Source organism: Macaca mulatta, chromosome 5 (genome assembly GCF_049350105.2).
Source record: "Macaca mulatta isolate MMU2019108-1 chromosome 5, T2T-MMU8v2.0, whole genome shotgun sequence".
NCBI lineage: Eukaryota > Metazoa > Chordata > Mammalia > Primates > Cercopithecidae > Macaca > Macaca mulatta.
The window spans coordinates 25,387,110-25,407,812 of record NC_133410.1 but is presented as its reverse complement, the minus strand read 5'-3'; the positions used below and the strand labels follow the sequence as shown (position 1 = coordinate 25,407,812).

The 20,703-nt window shown below is 38.8% G+C and overlaps 1 protein-coding gene across 11 annotated transcripts in view; it reads right to left on the bottom strand.

The window, feature by feature from the left end:
* RBPJ (recombination signal binding protein for immunoglobulin kappa J region) overlaps nucleotides 1-20,703 on the bottom strand; it is a 270,633-nt gene that overhangs the window by 66,732 nt on the left and 183,198 nt on the right. For 4 of the 11 annotated variants that reach the window (XM_015138101.3, XM_078001482.1, NM_001260693.1 and 1 more), the window contains 1 exon segment: nucleotides 5,450-5,632. The exons of 6 other annotated variants lie outside the window; for them this stretch is intronic. In XM_015138101.3, coding sequence (XP_014993587.1) covers nucleotides 5,450-5,466 — 17 coding nt within the window. In that variant the 5' untranslated portion in view covers nucleotides 5,467-5,632. 11 annotated transcript variants of the gene reach the window in all.

Genomic DNA, 20,703 nt, shown 5'->3' with positions numbered 1-20,703 from the left:
CTTAAAATATACATATGCTGATATCACCCTGCTTTGAAGCCTTATTTATTTTAAAATATTCACCAAAAACTCTGTGATCATCCTCAATAAATCTATAAAGCAAACATCTGCTGTTATGAGGACACTGCAGTAGGCACAGGAACTAACCCAAGAAAAATAAAATTTTAAATGTTATCGAAATCTTCACAAAAACAGAAAGTTTAACATTTGAACATTTAACTGCCTTCAATATCTGTAATGTATTTGATTTATGCTTAATTTTTTGCAACTTTAAACTTTATATTTGCCTTCTGAATTAAAGAAGCACCTATTATACAAACAAGTCCTAACATATAAAAAATGAAAAGTGAACTGAGAGGTTTTATTTTTAATTTTTATTTTTCTAAGACAACAGTCTTACTCTGTTGCCCAGGCTGGAGTGCAGTGCCATGATCTTGGCTCACTGCAACCTCTGTGTCCTGGATTCCAGTAATTCTCCTGCCTCACCCTCCCAAGTAGCTGAGATTAACCACATCTGGTTAATTTTTGGATTTCTAGTAGAGATGGGATTTTGCCACGTTCGCCAAGAGTCTTGAACTCTTGACCCCAGGTGATCCGCCCACCTCGGCCTCCCAAAGTGCTGGGATTACAGGTGTGAGCCACCACGCTCAGCCTGAACTGACAGGTTTTAGTATGCATCATCATTTTATTTGTATTTTCTTTTTATTTTACTTATTTATTCATTTTTTTGAAACAGAGTCTCACACTGTCACCCAGGCTGGAGTGCAATGGCGCCATCTCAGCTCACTGCAACCTCCACCTCCTGGGTTAGGAGATTCTCCTGCCTCAGCCTCCCAAGTAGCTGGGACTAGAGGCGCCTGCAGTCATGCCTGGCTAATTTTTGTATTTTTAGTAGAGATGGGGTTTCACCATCTTGGCCAGGCTAGTCTCAAACTCGAGATCTCGTGATCCACCTGCCTCAGCCTCTCAAAGTGTTGGGATTACAAGCGTGAGCCATGGCGCCCAGGCTATTTGTTTTTTGTTTTTGTTTTTTTTTTTTTTAACTGCATGAGTCTCTTCCATCAATGCAAAGCAAGGGTAAATCCTTCCACAACCAGGATGTACTGTATATTTCTTATATATGAACCTTTAAATATTTACCAAGGCAGGCCGGGTGCAGTGGCTCAATTCTGTAATCCCAGCACTTTGGGAGGCCGAGGCAGGTGGATCACAAGTTCAGGAGATCGAGACCATCCTGGCTAACATGGTGAAACCCCGTATCTACTAAAAATACAAAAAATTAGCCAGGCATGGTGGCATGTGCCTGTAGTCCCAGCTACTCGGCAGGCTGAGGCAGGAGAATCACTTGAACCCAGGAGGCAGAGGTTGCAGTGAGCCGAGATCACACCACTATACTCCAGCCTGGGCGACAGAGCAAGACTCCATCTCAAAAAAATAAATAAAAATCAATAAATATATATATATTTACCAGGGCAAACACACACACACATCACAAAACGATACAGCAACAAAAAAACAAAACCAAAGTTTTACAGCAAACTAACTGTTCTCTACCATCAGAGATTTAAAAAAAAAAAAAAAAAAAGACTGATCTGGTAATATTTGTCTTAGATATCTGAGGCTTTTGTGGCTGAGGTCAGCTTGGCGATAGGAATTTATCAGACTGAGTTTCACAGTTTTCCAGTTGATGATCACTAGAAATTAGGTCTCTGCAATCCCATACATATACATGCCACTGACACAAAGTTTTAGAAAGGTATATATTGTGTGATACATTCATAACATTTTCTATTTTGTTCTTTTCTGTTTCATTTGGGGGGTAGGGGGTTCATGGGAGGCAGCAGCTTACTAAATTGATTCCAGAGTGTGCTACCACTGGCAGTTTGAAAACCACTAATCTATGAGTTGATAACCATCACAATGCATGCCAAGGGGCAAGATACTACATCACTCTACTTAATAAAACAGCCTTGGTTTATGTCACTCAAAAGCCACTGCTGCTGTGTTCTCCTACTCTCTTTCTATTCCTTATTCTCTAATAACCTTTACTTCAAAAAATAAAAAGATGGTAGGAGGACCCTTGAAAGTAATGTAGAGGACTGGCATACCATTAGAAAGCACACTGAAACTTATGCTGATGACTTCTTCTCAGAAGGCACAAAATAATATAAAACTAATACCACTTTTAAGGGACATCTATGACTAAGGGAAATACCACTTTTAAGGGACATCTATGACTAAGGGAAACATACACTTAGTGGAACTAAACAATATCCACATAAATGTGTATATATTTTATTTCAATCTTTTGATACAACTAAAACAGAAGTTTTAAGAAATACATTCTTTTCTATATTCAATGCACTGATATTTTATTTTCTATTCTAATACATGTTCTAATGCTGGTCATAACCCACTGAATTTTTCTTTACCCACTCATGAATGTGCTGAAGCCTGCAATTTGAAAAACACAGCTTTAGAAAACACAGAAATCAACCCAGCAGGATAAGATGATCATGGATAAAGTAGCAGATTCCAGTGGCCACCTTCTTTGACTGATGAGAAAAAGCCCAAAGAATTGAAAACATCAGTCAAATAGTGATGGCTTATTTTACTCTAGGAATAGCATAGAAGAGTACAAGACTCAGTCAGGATAAGAAAAATGTAATAGTGCACCCTCTACAAAAAAAAAATTCTCACCTATTCTACCTTGGAACTTGATTAGATCACTGTCATTATGGACTAGAGTTTAATATAAAGCAGTTTCATTTTACTTTAACAAGTAAATTCCAATAAGAATATAACTGCTAACATACCAAAAGGATTTTAACATTAAGGTAGACAAACTGACAAAAATCATGGACTATACCAGTGTACTTCATTTAATAATCAACACTTAATCTGACACTGGCTTCCTACATGCCCAAACCTGCACTGTGTGTATATGTACAATTATCTATATATAATTCATACTATACAATTATATAACAATATGCTTTTTTAATAATATAGAAATGTATGGGTTTTTTCAAGTCACTCTTAGAACCGGTCACAATAACAAGGGAAGGGTTAGGTTTGAAATGCAGGTGAGGTGACCCCAGGGTCTAAGTAAGCTTTTAACTACAAAGCTATAAAGACTTCCAGGCTGGGCACGGTGGCTCACACCTATAATCCCAGCACTTTGGGAGGCCAAGATGGGCAGATCATGAGGTCAGGAGTTCGAGACCAGCCTGGTCAACATACTGAAACCCTGTCTCTACTAAAAATACAAAAAATTAGCTGGGCATGGTGGCTTGCGCCTGTATTCCCAGCTACTGGGGAGGCTGAGGCAGGAGAATTGCGTGAACCGGGAGGTGGAGGTTGCAGTGAGCCGAGATCACACCACTGCACTCCCGCCTGGGCAACAGAGCAAGACTCTATTTCAGAAAGAAAAAAAAAAAAAGGTCTTCCAAAGAGAACAGGACTTCCCAACTCTAGCTGTACATCATAAACCTCTGTGGAGTTAAAACAAAACAAATGGATTCTCAAGTGCTACCCCAAAAAGAAATGTTAAAGTTGAGATAGCAAGTATTATCAAGAAACAATTTTGTAAACAACACATTGAACACTATCCTGAAACCATTATGTCCAAGAATGTCTTTTTGGAGGGTGGATACTATTCTGTCCCAACAGACATAAAATTCCTGATTGAACTGATTGATTGCCTTGGCTAATAAGCAGATTATTCTATCTCGGAACTTGATTAGATCACTGTCATTATGGACTGGAGTTTAATATAAAGCAGTTTCATCTTACTTTAACAAGTAAATTCCATTAAGAATATAACTGCTAACATACCAATAGGATTTTAACATTAAGGTAGACTAACTGACAAAAATCATGGACTATACCAGTATTTATAGTCCACTTCTATTTCTATTTCTATTACACTTATCTATCCATGATTGATTTAAACTTGTCTTCCCAATATTGTTTCTTCTATTACCTAAAAGAGAGTTCTGAATCTGATGTAATATTAATGAATTCAGCATTCTCCATTCACTTCTATCACTCTTTAAAAAGAGCATTTAATACCAAACACAGAGTACAAAAATCAGGTTTCCAAGATTTCATATAATTAAGAAACTTATTACGTCACTCAAAATTTTACAAAAATAAAAACTTTAAAGGTTTTTGATGGTTAAATGGGTATTATAAAGACTAGAATTACTATACTAGTAACCACAAGTAACAGCAAAACTATATACCACAAACAAATGAATAACTGCATACATACATTGTTAAATAAACAATAATCACAATATTAATTTTTAAAATTACTCATTTTTGGCCAGGCATGGTGGCTCACACCTGTAATCCCAGCACTTTGGGAGGCTGAGGCGGGCAGATCACCTGAGGTCAGAAGATCAAGACCAGCCTGACAAATATGGTGAAACCCCATCTCTACTAAAAATACAAAAATGAGCCGGGCATGGTGGCGGGCGCCTATAGTCCCAGCTACTCGGTAGACTGAGACAGGAGAATTGCTTGAACCCAGGAGGCAGAGGTTGCAATGAGCTGAGATCGTGCCACTGCACTCTAGCTTGGACAACAGAGCAAGACTCTGTCTCAACAAAAAAATAAATAAATAATAGGCTGGGTGTGGTGGCTCACGCCTGTAATCCCAGCACTTTCGGAAGCCGAAGCAGGTGGATCACGAGGTCAGGAGTTCGAGACCAACCTGGCCAATATGGTGAAACCCCGTCTCTACTAAAAATACAAAAATTGGCCAGGTGTGGTGGTGCGTTCCTGTAGTCCCAGCTACTCAGGAAGCTGAGGCAGAAGAATTGGTTGAACCTGGGAGGCGGAGGTTGCGGTGATCCGAAATCGCACCACTGCACTCCAGCTTAGACAACAGAACAAGACTCCATCTCAAAAACAAATAAATAAAAATTATAAATAAATAAATAACTCATTTTCCTTTAAGTGAAAATTCTTTGTAAAAGAAAAAAACTGTACTAAATGGCCCAAATAAAACTTGTTTTGTTTGGTCAAATTAGTACCCAAACTGAAGACTTCATCCAACTATTTCCTATTCAGGCTACCATAAAATGACAGTTCTGTAGAGAACTAGTCTATGATGTAAAAGATAATTACAGAGTAATACATGAATAATCCCTAAACTATTTGTTGAATGAAATTACAGCCCATTACTATAAAAACTTAGGGAAAATATTTACCACAGTATCTTCTATAACCATATATCATAAAGGAAAAAGAAAATCCATGGGTTTTTGTCACAAAAAATACTACCATAAATCCATAACCACATCTATAATCAAAAGTTATATATCTTAAATATGCAGTAACTAAATACAGAATATCTTAAATATGCAATAACTAAACACAGAATCATGAGTGTTCATTCTATCCATGACCTTGGGGTCACTGGGAGATTTCTAAAGCATACCTTTTAATCCACGCCATGGTACTTCAAGAACATGTTAAGGTAAGTCACAGCTCGGAACACTTCGATGCACCTCAAAACACCTCAGCCAGTGTATCTGTATCATTCTCCTTTCGTTTTGAGATCATAATGGTTCCGAAGAACTATAATGCTTCCATGTGAATGATAGTCTCATAATTTCAATGACTTAAAAACAAAAACAAAAAACAAGGCCTTAAGTGTTGGTATGTTAAACCACTAAGTGCACTGTGTTAACTGCTGCCATGACTAAGAAAAACAAAAAAGCTGCTGCTACCACTGTGTAACACTGTCATTTTTAATGTGAACCCTCATATGAATGAGGGGTGGAGTGACAGTCCTTGCTTTATCGAGATCTTTCTAGTAAAACCCCACAAATCTCTTTGCCCCAATTGTTTCTTCAATTTTCTTCTCAAGGAATAAAAATTACTTAAAACACTGAAGACTTGCTACATGCTAGGTCCACTTCTCAACGACCACTATTCTATTCTGTGAATGAGGGCCACAAATCACCTATACAACCTGTCTAAAAGGAAACTGATTAATAGACCAGGTAGGGGATTCTTCAAACAATGCTCCTCCTGATGCTGATATTAATGAATCAGGTTAATTCTACGGATGTCATTAAACTGAAAACAGCTCCAGTTTCTAAAGCTTACTTCTATAATAGCATTCATAAAAATGAACAGACAGACAGCTAACCATCAAGTTTTACTCCCATTCTGTGATTGACTTGGCAGGTATCTGTTCCTTTCCTCCTCACCCCATCCCACCTTTCTTACATAAAACATAAAAAAATTTCATTTTTAGAAATGGTATAGTAAGAAGTATATGTATCACATTTTAAATCTACTAAGAATTCACACTGCTTTTACCACAAGTGTGGCATCATGTAGCTACAAGAAAGAACACTCAAGCTACACAAAGTAAAACTAACTGATAACTGATCAATAAATACATTCATTTACTGTCATAAAGCAATTTAAATTACTTTAGGATGACTGATAAGGCAAAATTTTAATACAGGCAAGCCATAAAGAGCTTCCTAGGAGAGAAGTAGATGAGAAAGGTTCTGTTATACTCTAGGAATGTGGAACAGCTTGTGTAAAGAATGGAAGATGAAAGTTTCCCAGCTAGGGCTAAAAAGTATGCGCTAAGGAGAAAATGAAACTATTTCCTGGTTAAAAGAGCAGATGTAACTGATGAAAATCTTTCAATCCACTGTCAGAAAAAATTGCATATTTTTAAGATTTAGATTTACTGTAGATTGTGGGGAATGCAGACTACAAAATGTAGGTCACTCTTCAGAAAGCTGATAATGGTGACAGAATTACATATAGGAAAGAACTCTACCACAGTAGGTGCGAAGAAACTAATGAAGAACAGAAACAAGGGACCCGATCCAATGAAATCTCTGCCTGCAGCCACAACCATCTTTTCAAACTGATTATTTTATACATTAGTCCATCCCTCTGGCCCCTTCCCGTTCCTACTTAAAACAACTTAATGGCTCTGAATGTGACACACACACACACACACACACACACACACACTCCTGAAAGGATATCACATTGCTTCCTACACTCTGCTCCTCCAGACAAATGAATCCTATACAGAACTACAAATCTTTATTTTATCTTTAGTTGCACTCTATTTTTATCTTCAGTAATGTATATTTAAAACTCTATGAGGCTGGGAGCGGTGGCTCACGCCTATAATCCCAGCACTCTGGGAGGCCAAGGTGGATGGATCACCTGAGATCGGGAGTTTGAGACCAGCCTGGCCAACATGGTGAAACCCCGTCTCTACTAAAAATACACACACATACACACACAAAATTAGCTGGTCATGGTGGCGCACACCGGTAGTCCCAGCTACTCAAGAGGCTGAGGCAGGACCTGGGAAGCGGAGGTTGCAGTGAGCCAAGATCACACAACTGCACTCCAGCCTGGGTGACACAGTGAGATTGTGTCTCAAAAAAAAAAAAAAGAAAAAAAAAACACCTATGAAACTGTCTAGAAAACATTCTACTTCCGTGCTAATTATTATAGTCTCCTTCCTTTACTATGCTGTGAGGTCCAAAGGGTGTAACTTTTGTCTTTCATCTCTGTAAACCTATCATCACTTAACCACCAAAGCCTGCAACACAGTAGGCACTAGAAACTACTAAATATGTGAAAATGTTACAAACTCTACTTTGAATATATGGTTGATAAGCTAAATATAGAAAGTTCATGATGGCAGGTATACCTGATATGCCATCAAATACAGTAGGCACACAAATATTTGTTGAATGAATGGAAGAAAATATTTAGGAATGGCGCTTCCAGGCAGAATAGCAAAAAAACACACATTCACTGCTAAATGATAATAAGAATCTAAAATGATTTTTGGTATATCCAATTTTCCATTTTAAAATTAACTTATTTGGTGGCATATATTAATATTTTGAGAATTGTATTTACATCAAAATTCACATTTATAATTCAAAACTTTGTATGTATTAATACACTAAAAATACATTGTGATGCCAGTATCAAGGAGAGCAAAGACTCTGAAAGCAGAAAAATTAAATTAATATAAATAAGGCCCACTTTTTTGATGACTAAATTCTCATTGTTTTGGTTTTGACTACTGATTTACAACACACAATGTTTATGAAATTATGAGATCAAATAACTACTAGCAAACTACTGCTAAAGCATAAACTTCAGGAAAGTAGTTAGAAACAGATGCCAATAACTAATGTTTTCATAAACAGCCTCATACAGTAATCTGAAACAACAATGATGAAGGTGTTATAACGGTCATTGCAATATGATTATTAGGAAAGGCTTGAGTATTTCTTTCCAACACAGGGGAATGGTTCAATTATGACACATCCATACAATGGAAACGTTTGTTAAATAATACTGAAGTAACATGGTAATATGTTAATTACATCTGATTACCTAATTATATATAGTATTTTCCTACATTACATATTTTTGTATGTCTATTTATACATTTTAATCAGAAGAGAAATTTTAAAATACATTTAATAAATATAAATGTGTACATTCCATGAGATCAAGAAAAATTTTGCCCGGCACTGTGACTCACACCTGTAATCCCAGTACTCTGGGAGGCCGAGGCAGGCAGATCATGAGGTCAAGAGATCGAGACCATCCTGGCTAACACGGTGGAACCCCATCTCTACTAAAAATACAAAAAATTAGCCTGGCATGGTGGCAGGCACCTGTAGTCCCAGCTACTCGGGTGGCTGAGGCAGGAGAATGGCGTGAACCTGGGAGGCAGAGCTTGCAGAGATCCGAGATTGTGCCACTGCACTCCAGCCTGGGTGACAGAGCGAGACTCTGTCTCAAAAAAAAAAAAAAAACAAGAAAAGAAAAAGAAGGAAGAAAAAATTTCAGGTGTGTACATTTCTGTACCTCCAGCACTATGACAGCACCTTGACAAAGGTGTTAAGAGTGGCAGCAAAGCTTAAGAGAAGATTGTCTGGGTCTGATTCCTAGATCCACTACTCACTAGCTATGAGACTTCAGGCAAGTTACTTAACCTCTAGATGACTTACTTTCTCCTTTTGAAAAATTGGGGTAAAAATAATGGAGGGGGGAAAAGACTTAATACATGTAAGGCACTTAGAACAATATCTGGAACATAGTGATGACACAATGAACTGGGAAAGTGGGGAGCAGTAGTGAACCCATTGCCTCAAACCTGAATAAATGAATGGACTTTTTTTTTTTTTTTTTTTTTTAAAGAGACAGGATCTTACTTTGTTACCCAGGCTGTAGTGCAGTGGCACAATTATGGCTCACTGCAGCCTCAACCTCCTGGGCTCAAGTAATTCTCATGCCCCAGCCTCCTGAGTAGCTGGAACTATATAGGCATGCACCACATACCCCGCTAACTTTCTTTTTCTTTTTTTTTTTTTTTTTTTTTTTTTTGCAGAGATGGGGTCTCACTATGCTGCCAAGCTGGTCTCAAACTCCTGGCTTCAAGTGATCCTCCTGCCTTGGCCTCCCAAAGTGCTGGGCTTACAGGCATGAGGCACTGCACCTGGACTGAGTGGACTGTTTTTAAAATACAGAAAGAAATGTTAGTAAAGTCACCTGTGTGGAAACTCAAAGACTAGCATATATACTACACCTTCATTGTTTTGGACACTTCAAAGTGTATGTAATTTTGTACCTATTACCCTTCCTTATGATAAGCCAATCATCATATATTAAGAATCCCAGGTCTTCTATTAACTTTATACTAAACCTTTGACCATTATGGTACTTAGTACTAGTAGGATACATATTTTATACTGTTTTTCCAGTGGTCATGATGTATTTGCACAGTACAATGTATGGTCTTCTGTAATCGTCATTTTGGAAAACAACACTATTTTGTAACAATGGATCTATATAAGAGTGCAGTGGTTTGTAGAGTTTTATCAAACTCAGTTTTATTATATTCATTCTTTAATAACTAAGCAATTCACTCTCTGATCATTAATATATATATATATACACACACACACAGAATACCCCCTCAAAAACATACAAAAAACATCTGAGCATAAGTAACCCAAGTATCTACCTACCAATGAGTGGATTTTAAAATGTGGTATATGCATACAGTGGAATACTATTCTGCTTTAAAAAGAAACAAAATTCTGCCAATGCTACATGGATGAACCTTTAAGATATTATGGTAAGTGAAGTAAGCCAGTCGCAAAAAGACAAATACTACATGATTCCACTTACATGAAGTACCTAGAGTAGTCAAACTCATAGAGACAAAAAGAATGGTGATTACCAGGGACCTGGGGGGCAATGGGGAGTTATTATTTAATGGGTTTGGAGCTTCAGTTTGGGCAGATGAAAACAGCTTTCAAGATGGATGGTAGTGATGGTTGCACAGCACCGAGAATGTACTTACTACCACTAAACTGTACAGTTTAAAACTGTTTAAATGGTAAATTTTATTTATGTATATTTTGCCACAATAAATAAACTGAACACACCTGATGAGATACATAAATAATGGATAGTAACTTACTTTCTTCCTTATATTTTGATAAATTTTCTAAATATTTCCCTTGTTATTTTACAAATCGAACGTATTTCTCCTATTTCTTTTTTATTTTTATTTTTTTGAGACGGAGTCTCACTCTGTCGCCCAGGCTGGAGTGCAGTGGCGCGACCTCGGATCTCTGCAAGCTCCACCTCCCGGGTTCACGCCATTCTCCTGCCTCAGCCTCCCGAGTAGCTAGGACTACAGGCGCCCGCCACCACGCCAGGCTAATTTTTTTGTATTTTTAGTAGAGACGGGGTTTCACCATGTTAGCCAGGATGGTCTGGATCTCCTGACCTCGTGATCCGCCCACCTCGGCCTCCCAAAGTGCTGGGATTACAGGCGTGAGCCATCGCGCCCAGCCCATCTATTTCTCCTATTTCTATCTTCGTTAAGTGGCACTACTCATCCTCTCAGACAGCCACGACATTCAACCATTTTCCTTCCCATCCTAAGCCAAGTCTTACAAACTGATTTTAACTCTGTAACACTACTTGAATCTGATGCCTTTCTTTTATTTCTAATGCCTCGGCCTTCATTAAGTTCTTCCTTATAGCACAGGATCACTATAACAGTCCTATAGTCAATCACCTATCCTCAAAAGCCTAGCCTTCACAATTATCACTAGCTATTTTCTTGAAATAAAGCTCTTGTTTTAAAACCTTTACAAAGGGCTCCACTGTTTCTTCAAATTTAAAGTTCCAAGCAAAACACTGAAAAATACCCGGGAGGCAGAGCTTGCAGTGAGCTGAGATCCGGCCACTGCACTCCAGCCTGGGCGACAGAGCGAGACTCCGTCTCAAAAAAAAAAGAAAAAGAAAAAGAAAAATACTTTTTTGTCTCATCTAACCTACTCTTTTGGGCTCACCTTCACAAGGCCCTTCTGCTTCCCACACTCTACACCAGATTCTTTACTCCCTTTCTCACCATCCCCACTAGGCTCTGCTACCTCCATGCTTGTATGCACACTTCTCTATGTGGAATCCTCTTCCTTCCAACTCCGAATTGTATCTAGTCGATTCTCAGACACTGCTATATGATAACAGCAATGTAAGAACAATTTGGCAGTATCTTATCAAAAGTGTAACTGCACATATCCTTGTAACTAGCCATTTCACTTCTAAGTATCTGTCCTACAAAAATACTCAAACATACGAGACACAAAGATACTCACTACAGTGTTGTTTCTAAAAGAGAAAAACATCTAGCTGGGCACCAAATGGGAACTTGCTAAATATACTGTTACAACTATATTATGGATATGGAATACTACACAAAATTATGAGGGGGGCAACCCTAAATATACACTGATAAGAAAAGAACTAAAGAAGAGTTATAAATTTTAAAAGTAAAAATAAAGAAAACCCAAACTGTATTTATATACTTTTATGTATTTTTAAGTACACAAAGAATTTGGGAGAATATATTCAAATTTGTAACAGTGGTTATCTCTGGGGAAGGAAATGGAATTTGTGCAACATTTCAAATGGAACAGACAGGAAGAAGCCACACAGATTCACTCTCCTACTTTCTCACTCCCAATCTAGGAGCCTGATCTAGCTCCTACTCTACTTAGCTACTGATACAGAACTTAAGCTGAATGGCACTAGCTACACAGAGCCCAACTGCATGTGCAGCCTGTCTTGGCAGACTTACCTTGGCCACAAGCTCCCTAGCTAAAAGTACTCACAGCTGCCAGTGACACACTCTGCAGGTCCAGCTGTAGTAGAGGTGAGAAAATAGCCACATTCTTACAGGGACTCCACTCAGGCTTACCTTTCTATTGATATTCTGTTTTCTTCCAGTTAAAGGAATGTTTACCAACATTGGGCACTCGTGGTTTTTGAACAAATTCATCTCTAACAAGAACCACATCCTGAATTGGCAGGAGGGTCAGAGGAAGTCAGTACTCAGGTATTCCTTAACAAAATCTCTTGCCCCCAAATTTCTAGAATTCATCTTCCTCTAACTTAGTTAAAAAGTTTAAAACTGAGAAGTAGAAGAAGAAATCCCTTCCTGAAGCTTTCACTGGAATCCCTAGTCTGAATTAACCATTCCCTCTTCTTGTGTACCTCAACACTCCTTGGGAAATGCCTGTTATGTGAGCTATGGTGTTCCTCCTTATAGTTTATGTAAGTGTACCTGGAGTCCCCAAGGAGGCACAAACTATCAAGGGCCAGGCTGTCTTCACTTATCTTTTATATAACCACTACATGTCACAGGCAAAGTAGAAAAGTACAAAAATTTTTAATGGCATCTAAATACAAAACAGTCCATCTCTATTTGTACCCAAAGGAAAAAAGCCTGTATCCCCCTTACATCACAAGAATCTAAATACAATTACAGTTTCTGTATATTGTAATTATTTGATCAGTTTCCCATGTAAAATCTCTTTGCCGGCCAGACACGGTGGCTCAGGCCTGTAATTGCAGCACTTTGGGAGGCCAAGGCAACCCAATCATTTGAGGTCAGGAGTTCGTGACCAGCCTGACCAACATAGAGAAACCCCGTCTCTATTAAAAATACAAAAATTAGCTGGGCGTGGTGACATGAACCTGTAGTCCCCAGCTACTTGGGAGGATGAAGCAGGAGAATCGCTTGAACTCAGGAAGTGGAGGTGGCAATAAGCTGAGATCGCACCACTGCACTGCCTGGGTGACAGAGCAAGACTCCGTCTCAAAAAAAAAAAAAAAATTTTTTTGCCAATAAATAAAAATACAAATTTCTAATTTACCACATTTTGCATGTTTTCCTTGTGATCTATATTTCATGGTAAAACAAAAATCCTGCCTTCTAGTAAATATTTTGTATTTAAATAAAATAGGGATATAAAAATAACGTGAAAACATTAAGCTTGCTGAAAACAGTCCCTGGTGGCCGCATATATTATATCATGATCTAAAGAATACTGTGCTGTGGCAGGGGGCAGTAGCTCACACCTATAATCCCAGCACTTTGGGAGGCCAAGGCAGGCAGATCACCTCAGGTCCAGGAGTTCGAGACCACACTGACCAACATGGTGAAACCCCGTCTCTACTAAAAATACAAGAAATTAGCCAGGCGTGGTGGTGGGTGCCTGTAATCCCAGCTACTCGGGAGGCTGAGGCAGGAGAATCGCTTGAACCCAGGAGGCAGAGGTTGCAGTGTGCCAAGATTGCACCACTACACACCAGCCTGGGCACAACAGAGCAAGACTCCGTCTCAAAAAAAAAAAAGAATACTGTGAATTACAAGAACAATTGCAAATAAGATTTATTAGTATATTTGAAATATACAAAGGTTTCTAATATTTTAAATGTATTATCTAACTTATTTACTACCAAACCTATGAGATAGGCATAATAATTCCATTTTATAGACACAGAAACTGAGGTTAAGGAAGTCAAGTAACTTGCAGGAAGAGACATTTAAGTGGCAGAACCAGAATTTAAAGCCTGGTCTCTCTGATTCCAAAAACAAATACTTGCCACTGCATGCATTTAACAAATCAAATCAAAATAAAAAGTTTGTTCTAATACAATGTATGTTTCCTTGCTGTGATCTACTGCATAGGCAGCTAGTAATAGGGGAATGAGGATGACATAAATGAAAATCTTGTTACTTCATAGACAATTTTTTCCTAGCATATTAATGTTTTGAAGCAACTGGAAATAAACTTTTCATGATTAAAGGAAAAAACCTGAGCAACAGATGAATATTTTAAGAAAAAAGACTGAAAATATACAAGTGCCTTTCTTTGTTGCAAATAGTAGCTGATGTAGTAGCTTCAGGAATTGCTACACTTTCCACCAGGTTTTGCTATACTTTCCTTTCCATCGGGTTTTTTAGGAATTGCTACACTTTCCACTATTTAACAAAGCTACTAGTACATAAGAGGCTGGAAAACAAAAACAAACCTTACTAAAACAATGGATTAATGATTAAGGCTACATACTGGATTAGATTTTAATTTTAATGAAAATAGTCTCTAAGAAACAATGTCCTCCCAGAACTTACATGGCACTATAATAGACTTCTGCATGCATTAGACAAAACAAGCCCTATGAACCTGCAGTACCCATGGTCCTACCAGAATGCCCCGGATAGTTTTTGTTTGGTTTTGTTCGAGGTTTTTGTTGTTGCTGCTGCTGCTGCTGCTGCTGTTGTTGTTTGAGACAGAGTCTCACTCTGTGGCCCAGGCTAAAGTGCAATGGCGCGATCTGGGCTCACTGCAACCTCCTCCTCCCAGGTTCAAGTCTCCTTCCTTGGTCTCAAGCTGCTGGCCTCAGGTGATCCACCCACCTCAGCCTCCCAAAGTGCTGGGATTACAGGTGTGAGCCACCACGCCCAGCCTTGTTTGAGTTTTTTAATGAGGTGAGTGCTATGGTCTGAATGTTTGTGTGCCCCTGAAAGAGGTATGTTGAAATCCTAAGCCCTAATGTCACAACATCAGGAGGAAAGACCTTTGGGAGGTGATTAGGTTATAAGGGCATAGCTCTCATGAATGGGATTAGTGTCCTTAGAAAAGAGGCTTGAGAGAGATCCTTCACCCTCTATTCCACCATGTGTAGATACAGCTAGAAGACACCATCTATGAACCACAGGAGGGACCTTCACCAGACACTGAACCTTCGGCATCTTAGTCTTGGACTGTGAGAAATAAATTCTATTGTTCATAAGCTACCTAGTTTATGGTATTCTGTTATAGCAGCCCAAATAGACAAAGACAGTAAGGTAAACTCCCATTATATAGAGAAAATAATGCTAAAACTGCTACCATTAGGACAAGGATGCAGGAGTACACGTTAATGCTACTCTGAATTGAAAACAATTTAAATACACAAAGATCACAATGTCAATTCACTGTGATTCCAAAGAAAGTATGAAAGAGAACTCCCCACCATAACCACACACCTCCCCCCGACCCAAAGCAGCTCTTAGCACACATTGTTTCTTAATAGAACACCTAGAAGTTAATAGCCATGGAAAGTGACCCTACTGCATAACCTGTATAAAACTAGCAGTGGGGCCTATTTGGCATGCACATATTTCCAAATACATAAACGTACTATCAAAACAGAAAGCTCATACAGGAAGGTATACATAGTTGTAGAGAAAACAAGTAATATATAGCAGCTATTTTGATAGATACTATGTCCTGTATTGTTCGTAACATAAAAAGCATTCTCAAGGCCAGGGACGGTGGCTCAGGCCTGTAATCCCAACACTTTGGGAGGCCAAGGTAGGCAGAAGACTTGAGTTCACTAGTTCAAGACCACCCTGCACAACATGGTGAGACCATCTCTCTACAAAAAATACAAAAATTAGCCAGGTGTGGTGGCACACACTTGTAGTCCCATCTACTCGGGAGGCTGAGGTGGGAGACCTGCTTGAGCCTGCAAGGCAGAGGTTGCCGTGAGTTAAGCCTGGGCAACAGGGCAAGACCTATCACCTACCCCCTACCAAAATATAAACAAAGCACTCTCAGAAAAATTCTCTCAAGTGATGCCTGGAGACCTAAGCATGTGATCAAAAACTTCTGTGTCTTCTTCCTGTTAGTATGAATATCTGCCTTCAGGACTCCCTAATTCCCTTTTACTATCTCAATAGTCTAGGTATCTGTGTTCCTCAAGTGTCAGAGATCACACACTAATGTACACAATGTTTCCACATATACTTTTGAAATCCACAGGATGGACCAGGGAGTTAGCATATTAAAAGGTAGAGCAAAATAATCTCAATTTTTTCAGGTAACCCAAACTTAATGCATGAAACACTTCTGTTTACTCCAGGAAAGTTCTCTTCCTTTATATTAATAATTTTGTATGGCTTGAGCAAATAAATTAGTTCCTCTTCCCTAACTATCACCAATTTAGAGTAAAACAGTTATTTAACCCATTTGTGCCTAGTGTTCCATTATTGGAATGCTAAGCTTGTGGGAGTTATTTATATCCTACTGCTGAAGGCTATCACCAAGGTCTGATTTTTCACACACACAAAAAATTTTGCAACCTCTGGCATAAACGGGTTAAAACCATGTTTCTTACCAAGAATTGGCTAACCTGAGATTTTTTTAAACCTGTCACCATGCAAAATCCAGAAGCCATAAAAGAAAATCATTCATTTATATGTAGCCTCATCTCACAACCTCATACCTAAAATCTGTTTCCCATATTAAATGTTGGCAACCCTGTAATTACCATTGCTCGGGCCAAAAACCAGGGAATCATCTTTGAATCCTGTCTTTACTTCACATGCCACATCTAATCCAGGCATACTCTGCCTGCGGGTCTTTACATTTGCTGTTTCTTCTTGCTAGAATGTTATCTCCCTTATATGCCCTCCATCCTCACCTCATAATGTCCTTTAATCAACTGTTCACCTATCATGTCTATAGGTTGTAGGTTTCTTGTCCCGAGCAAGGTTTAAAGTCATAATTTTTAATTCAGTACTTTGGAAAACTTCACTAAATTTAACTATCTATGTTCAGATGTCTCTCTTTTTTTTTTTTTTTTTTGAGACGGAGTCTCGCTTTGTTGCCCAGGCTGGAGTGCAGTGGCGCGATCTCAGCTCACTGCAACAAAGGTTTATTTTCTATAATAGTGTAAGATAAATAGCCAAATACCATGAGGAAAGACTTGTCCTTCCTGTCATGGCAGAAAAATTGAAATATGACTTTGGAAAGCATATGGACATAAACCAAAGTGTATTTTTCTGTGAGGAAATTACCGTATAAATAAGCACATAAAAAGCTGTTGAAGATCATAGGGCAGAGTGGGGAAACTAGTATTAGAAAAATTGTCTAGTGTGAGAAATTTGTCGTAAAGTTGGTAGTACAGACCATTTTTCTAATACACCTTAGTTTATAGTCTTTGCTGGCTTCTTAATGAAATATAAAAGTTTGTAAGAAAGTATCTACAGGAAAACATTCTCAACTACAAATTCATTCCACAGTTAAAATTTATTACGTCTTACAAGAGAGCCACTCTTGTAGGTTCAGAGCTAGAGCACTGAACAAAAAGACAAGGTCTCTGTCTTCATGGAGGGAGTTTTTTGACTTCTTTAATAAAAGCATTTTATGAAATAACAGTGAGAGCATTATCTGCTCCGCAAGTAGCTGCTTTAACCGAAATAAAACAAATTTCTGTAGAAAGTGTACTGAAATTCCATCACACAAGACATTCATTCATTCCATCTTACATTAGCAAGACAAGAAATTAAAGGCAGAATGGCACAAAGTACTGCCAATGTAATAGATACAGTTACTTTTATGAAACAATACATCATCATGAGACAGACAGTAACCATGAAAATCTCTTATACCACATGGAGGTCTGCTGTTTATCTCGTGGCAAAGCACTTAGAAGTAAAAGTGTTGTGAAACTTGATGAGTTACTCATTTTCTCTATACAAAAAGGTCCCCAAATCAATTACTTTTCCTGTGAAGACAAGTAGCTGCCTGTAGTACGGTACCTAGTAGACATGTCTGTAAATCAAAACACTTAAGCATGGCATTTAAACAACAGCTTTTCAGCTAAGAAAATCACTTACTTATATCAAAATAAAATGAACTTGGACCCAGTCCTTTGAATGACTCTATCACAAAGTATTAAAGGAGTGATATTCAAATAAAAAAGATAAAAAGAAGTGATATTCAAACACATTGTTCTCACTAAAAACTACATGTGAAGATTGGCCAGGCACAGTGGTTCATGCTTGTAATCCCAGCACTTTGGGAGGCTGAGGTGGGAGGATCACTTGCATCCGGAAGTTTGAGGCCAGCCTGGGCAACATAGCGAGACACCGTCTGTACAAAAAAATTTTAAAAACATTAGCCGGGCATGGTGGCTCATACCTGTAGTGCCAGGTACTCAGGAAGGTGAGGTGGGAGGATGGTTTGAGCCCCCGAGGTTAAGGCTGCAGTGAGCTGTGATTGCGCCACTGCATTCCAGAGCCTGGTGCACGTGCGCACGCACACACACACAAACACACAAAAACTTGTGATGATAAAATGAGTTCCTGCCATTAACTATTAAAAATATCTTTAAAACTTTGTTTACAGACCAGGCATGGTAGCTCACATCTAACCTCAAATACTTTGGGAGGCCTAGGTAAGAGGATAACTAGAAACCAGAAAGTTTAAGACCAGCCTGAGCAACACAGTGAGACTCCGTGTCTACAAAAAAATTTTTAAATTCATGGGCCATGATGTCACATGCCTGTAACTCATATCTTTTTGAGAGACTAGGGCAGAAGGACGGCTTGAACTCAGGAGTTCAAGGCTGCAGTGAGCTATGATCATGCCACTGCTCTCCAGTCTGAGTGATAAAGTGAGACCTCATCTCAAAAAAAAAAACCAAAACACAAAAATCAAAAAACAACCAAACAAACTTTTTGTTGTTGAGGTGAAAAGCTTTGTTTACCTCATCTTTATCACAATATTTTTTAAAATTTCAAATTTATGTACATACTTCAGTATATCAGTACAGTACAATATGATAGTCACATGTATTGGGGTACGTGTTAACTTTCTACTTACTGATAAGAGCAAGCAATCAAAAGTCTAGAGGCAATTAGTTGAAAGAAAAAAAAAAGAAATTGATGTATGTGCCACATGGCTCTTACAGTGTATGGATAAAGATCCCAAAGACAAGTAATATCTTTGGCTTCACAGTAATGAACTGAGTCCATCACCTCATTTAGTATTAGAAGGACTGAGCAAAAATATGAAAGAATCAAAGCACAAACATCACTCCTCCAGGAGACGGAGACAAAGACAGAATATTTTTTCTGATTAAAATGAAACAGCAGGCTGGGCACGATGGCTCAGGTCTGTAATCCCAGCACTTTGGGAGACCAAGGCAGGTGGATCATCTGAGGTCAGGAGTTCGAGACCAGCCTGGCCAACATGGTGAAATCCCGTCTCTACTAAAAATACAAAATTGGCCAGGCGTGGTAGCATGTGCCTGTAATCCCAGCTACTCGGGAGGCTGAGGCAGGAGAATCGCTTGAAACCGGGAGGAAGGGGTTGCAGTCAGCCGAGATGGCACCATTGTACTCCAGCCTGGGCAACAACAGCCAAACTCCATCTTAAAAAAAAAAAAGAAAGAAAGAAAGAAACAGCAGATGTAGACTCTAAAAGAGAATCGAATTGGTAAATGTCCTCTTGGTCACAGAATTACTGAATGTGTGCCACTTTCAGTAACTCCCTTTTAATTCAGGCTTTCCATTAACACATGAGAAGCAGCACAAGGTTACAGAAAAGGCAGCAATAGGAGTTACCAATAAAAGTCTCATATCTTCCCTCTTCGTGTGTTCCTTCCAATCAGCATCTAAACATATCAAGCCTATTCCATCTTCAAGCTCTACCTTAACACCTATGGTTCCACTCCCACTCTCCGTGTTCAAAGCCACTGCTCTTGAAAGAGTTGCATACTTCCTCACCTCCAACTCAACCACAGTAAGATCTCACCAGTTCATTCAAACTGTTCTTGCCATGGTCTCTGAAATCCTAAATCCAATGAACATTTAAACTTACCTCACCCTCACTGCAGCATTTGACACCACTGACCAGTGTACTTCCTTCTAGAACTGTCTTCATTGTTGTAACGCTCTACTATTGAGGCTTTTATTCTACCTTGTTTGCTAACAGTTTTCTTTTAACTGCTTCTATACCTCTACCCATTCCTTAAATTTTGGTGCTTGCCAAGTCTGTCTCTGCTTAACTCTATCAAAGAGATATTGCCCACTCCCAAGGTTCTAATTAGCATCTATGGGTCTTCAAGTGCACATTTCCGACCCTGACCTCTCTCTTGAGCTCCAGGAATCGCCACATATAACTGGCCACTGGATATCTTCATCTAGCTTTCTCACAAGAACCTCAAAGTTGACATGTTCAGAACCAAAATCTTCTCCCCAAACTAACTCAACTCCTCTACTGTGCCTTTTACCTCAGGACCACCTCATTTCAACAAATGCTGCCACCATTACCCTGGCAACACATGTAAAGCACCAAAATTTTTTTCCTTATTGAAAAATTTTTATTTACTATTTATTTTTATTTTTTATTTTTATTTTTATTTTTTGAGACGGAGTCTCGCTCTGTCGTCCAGGCTGGAGTGCAGTGGCACAATCTCAGCTCACTGCAACCTCCACCTCCCGGGTTCAAGTGATTCTCCTGCCTCAGCCGCCCA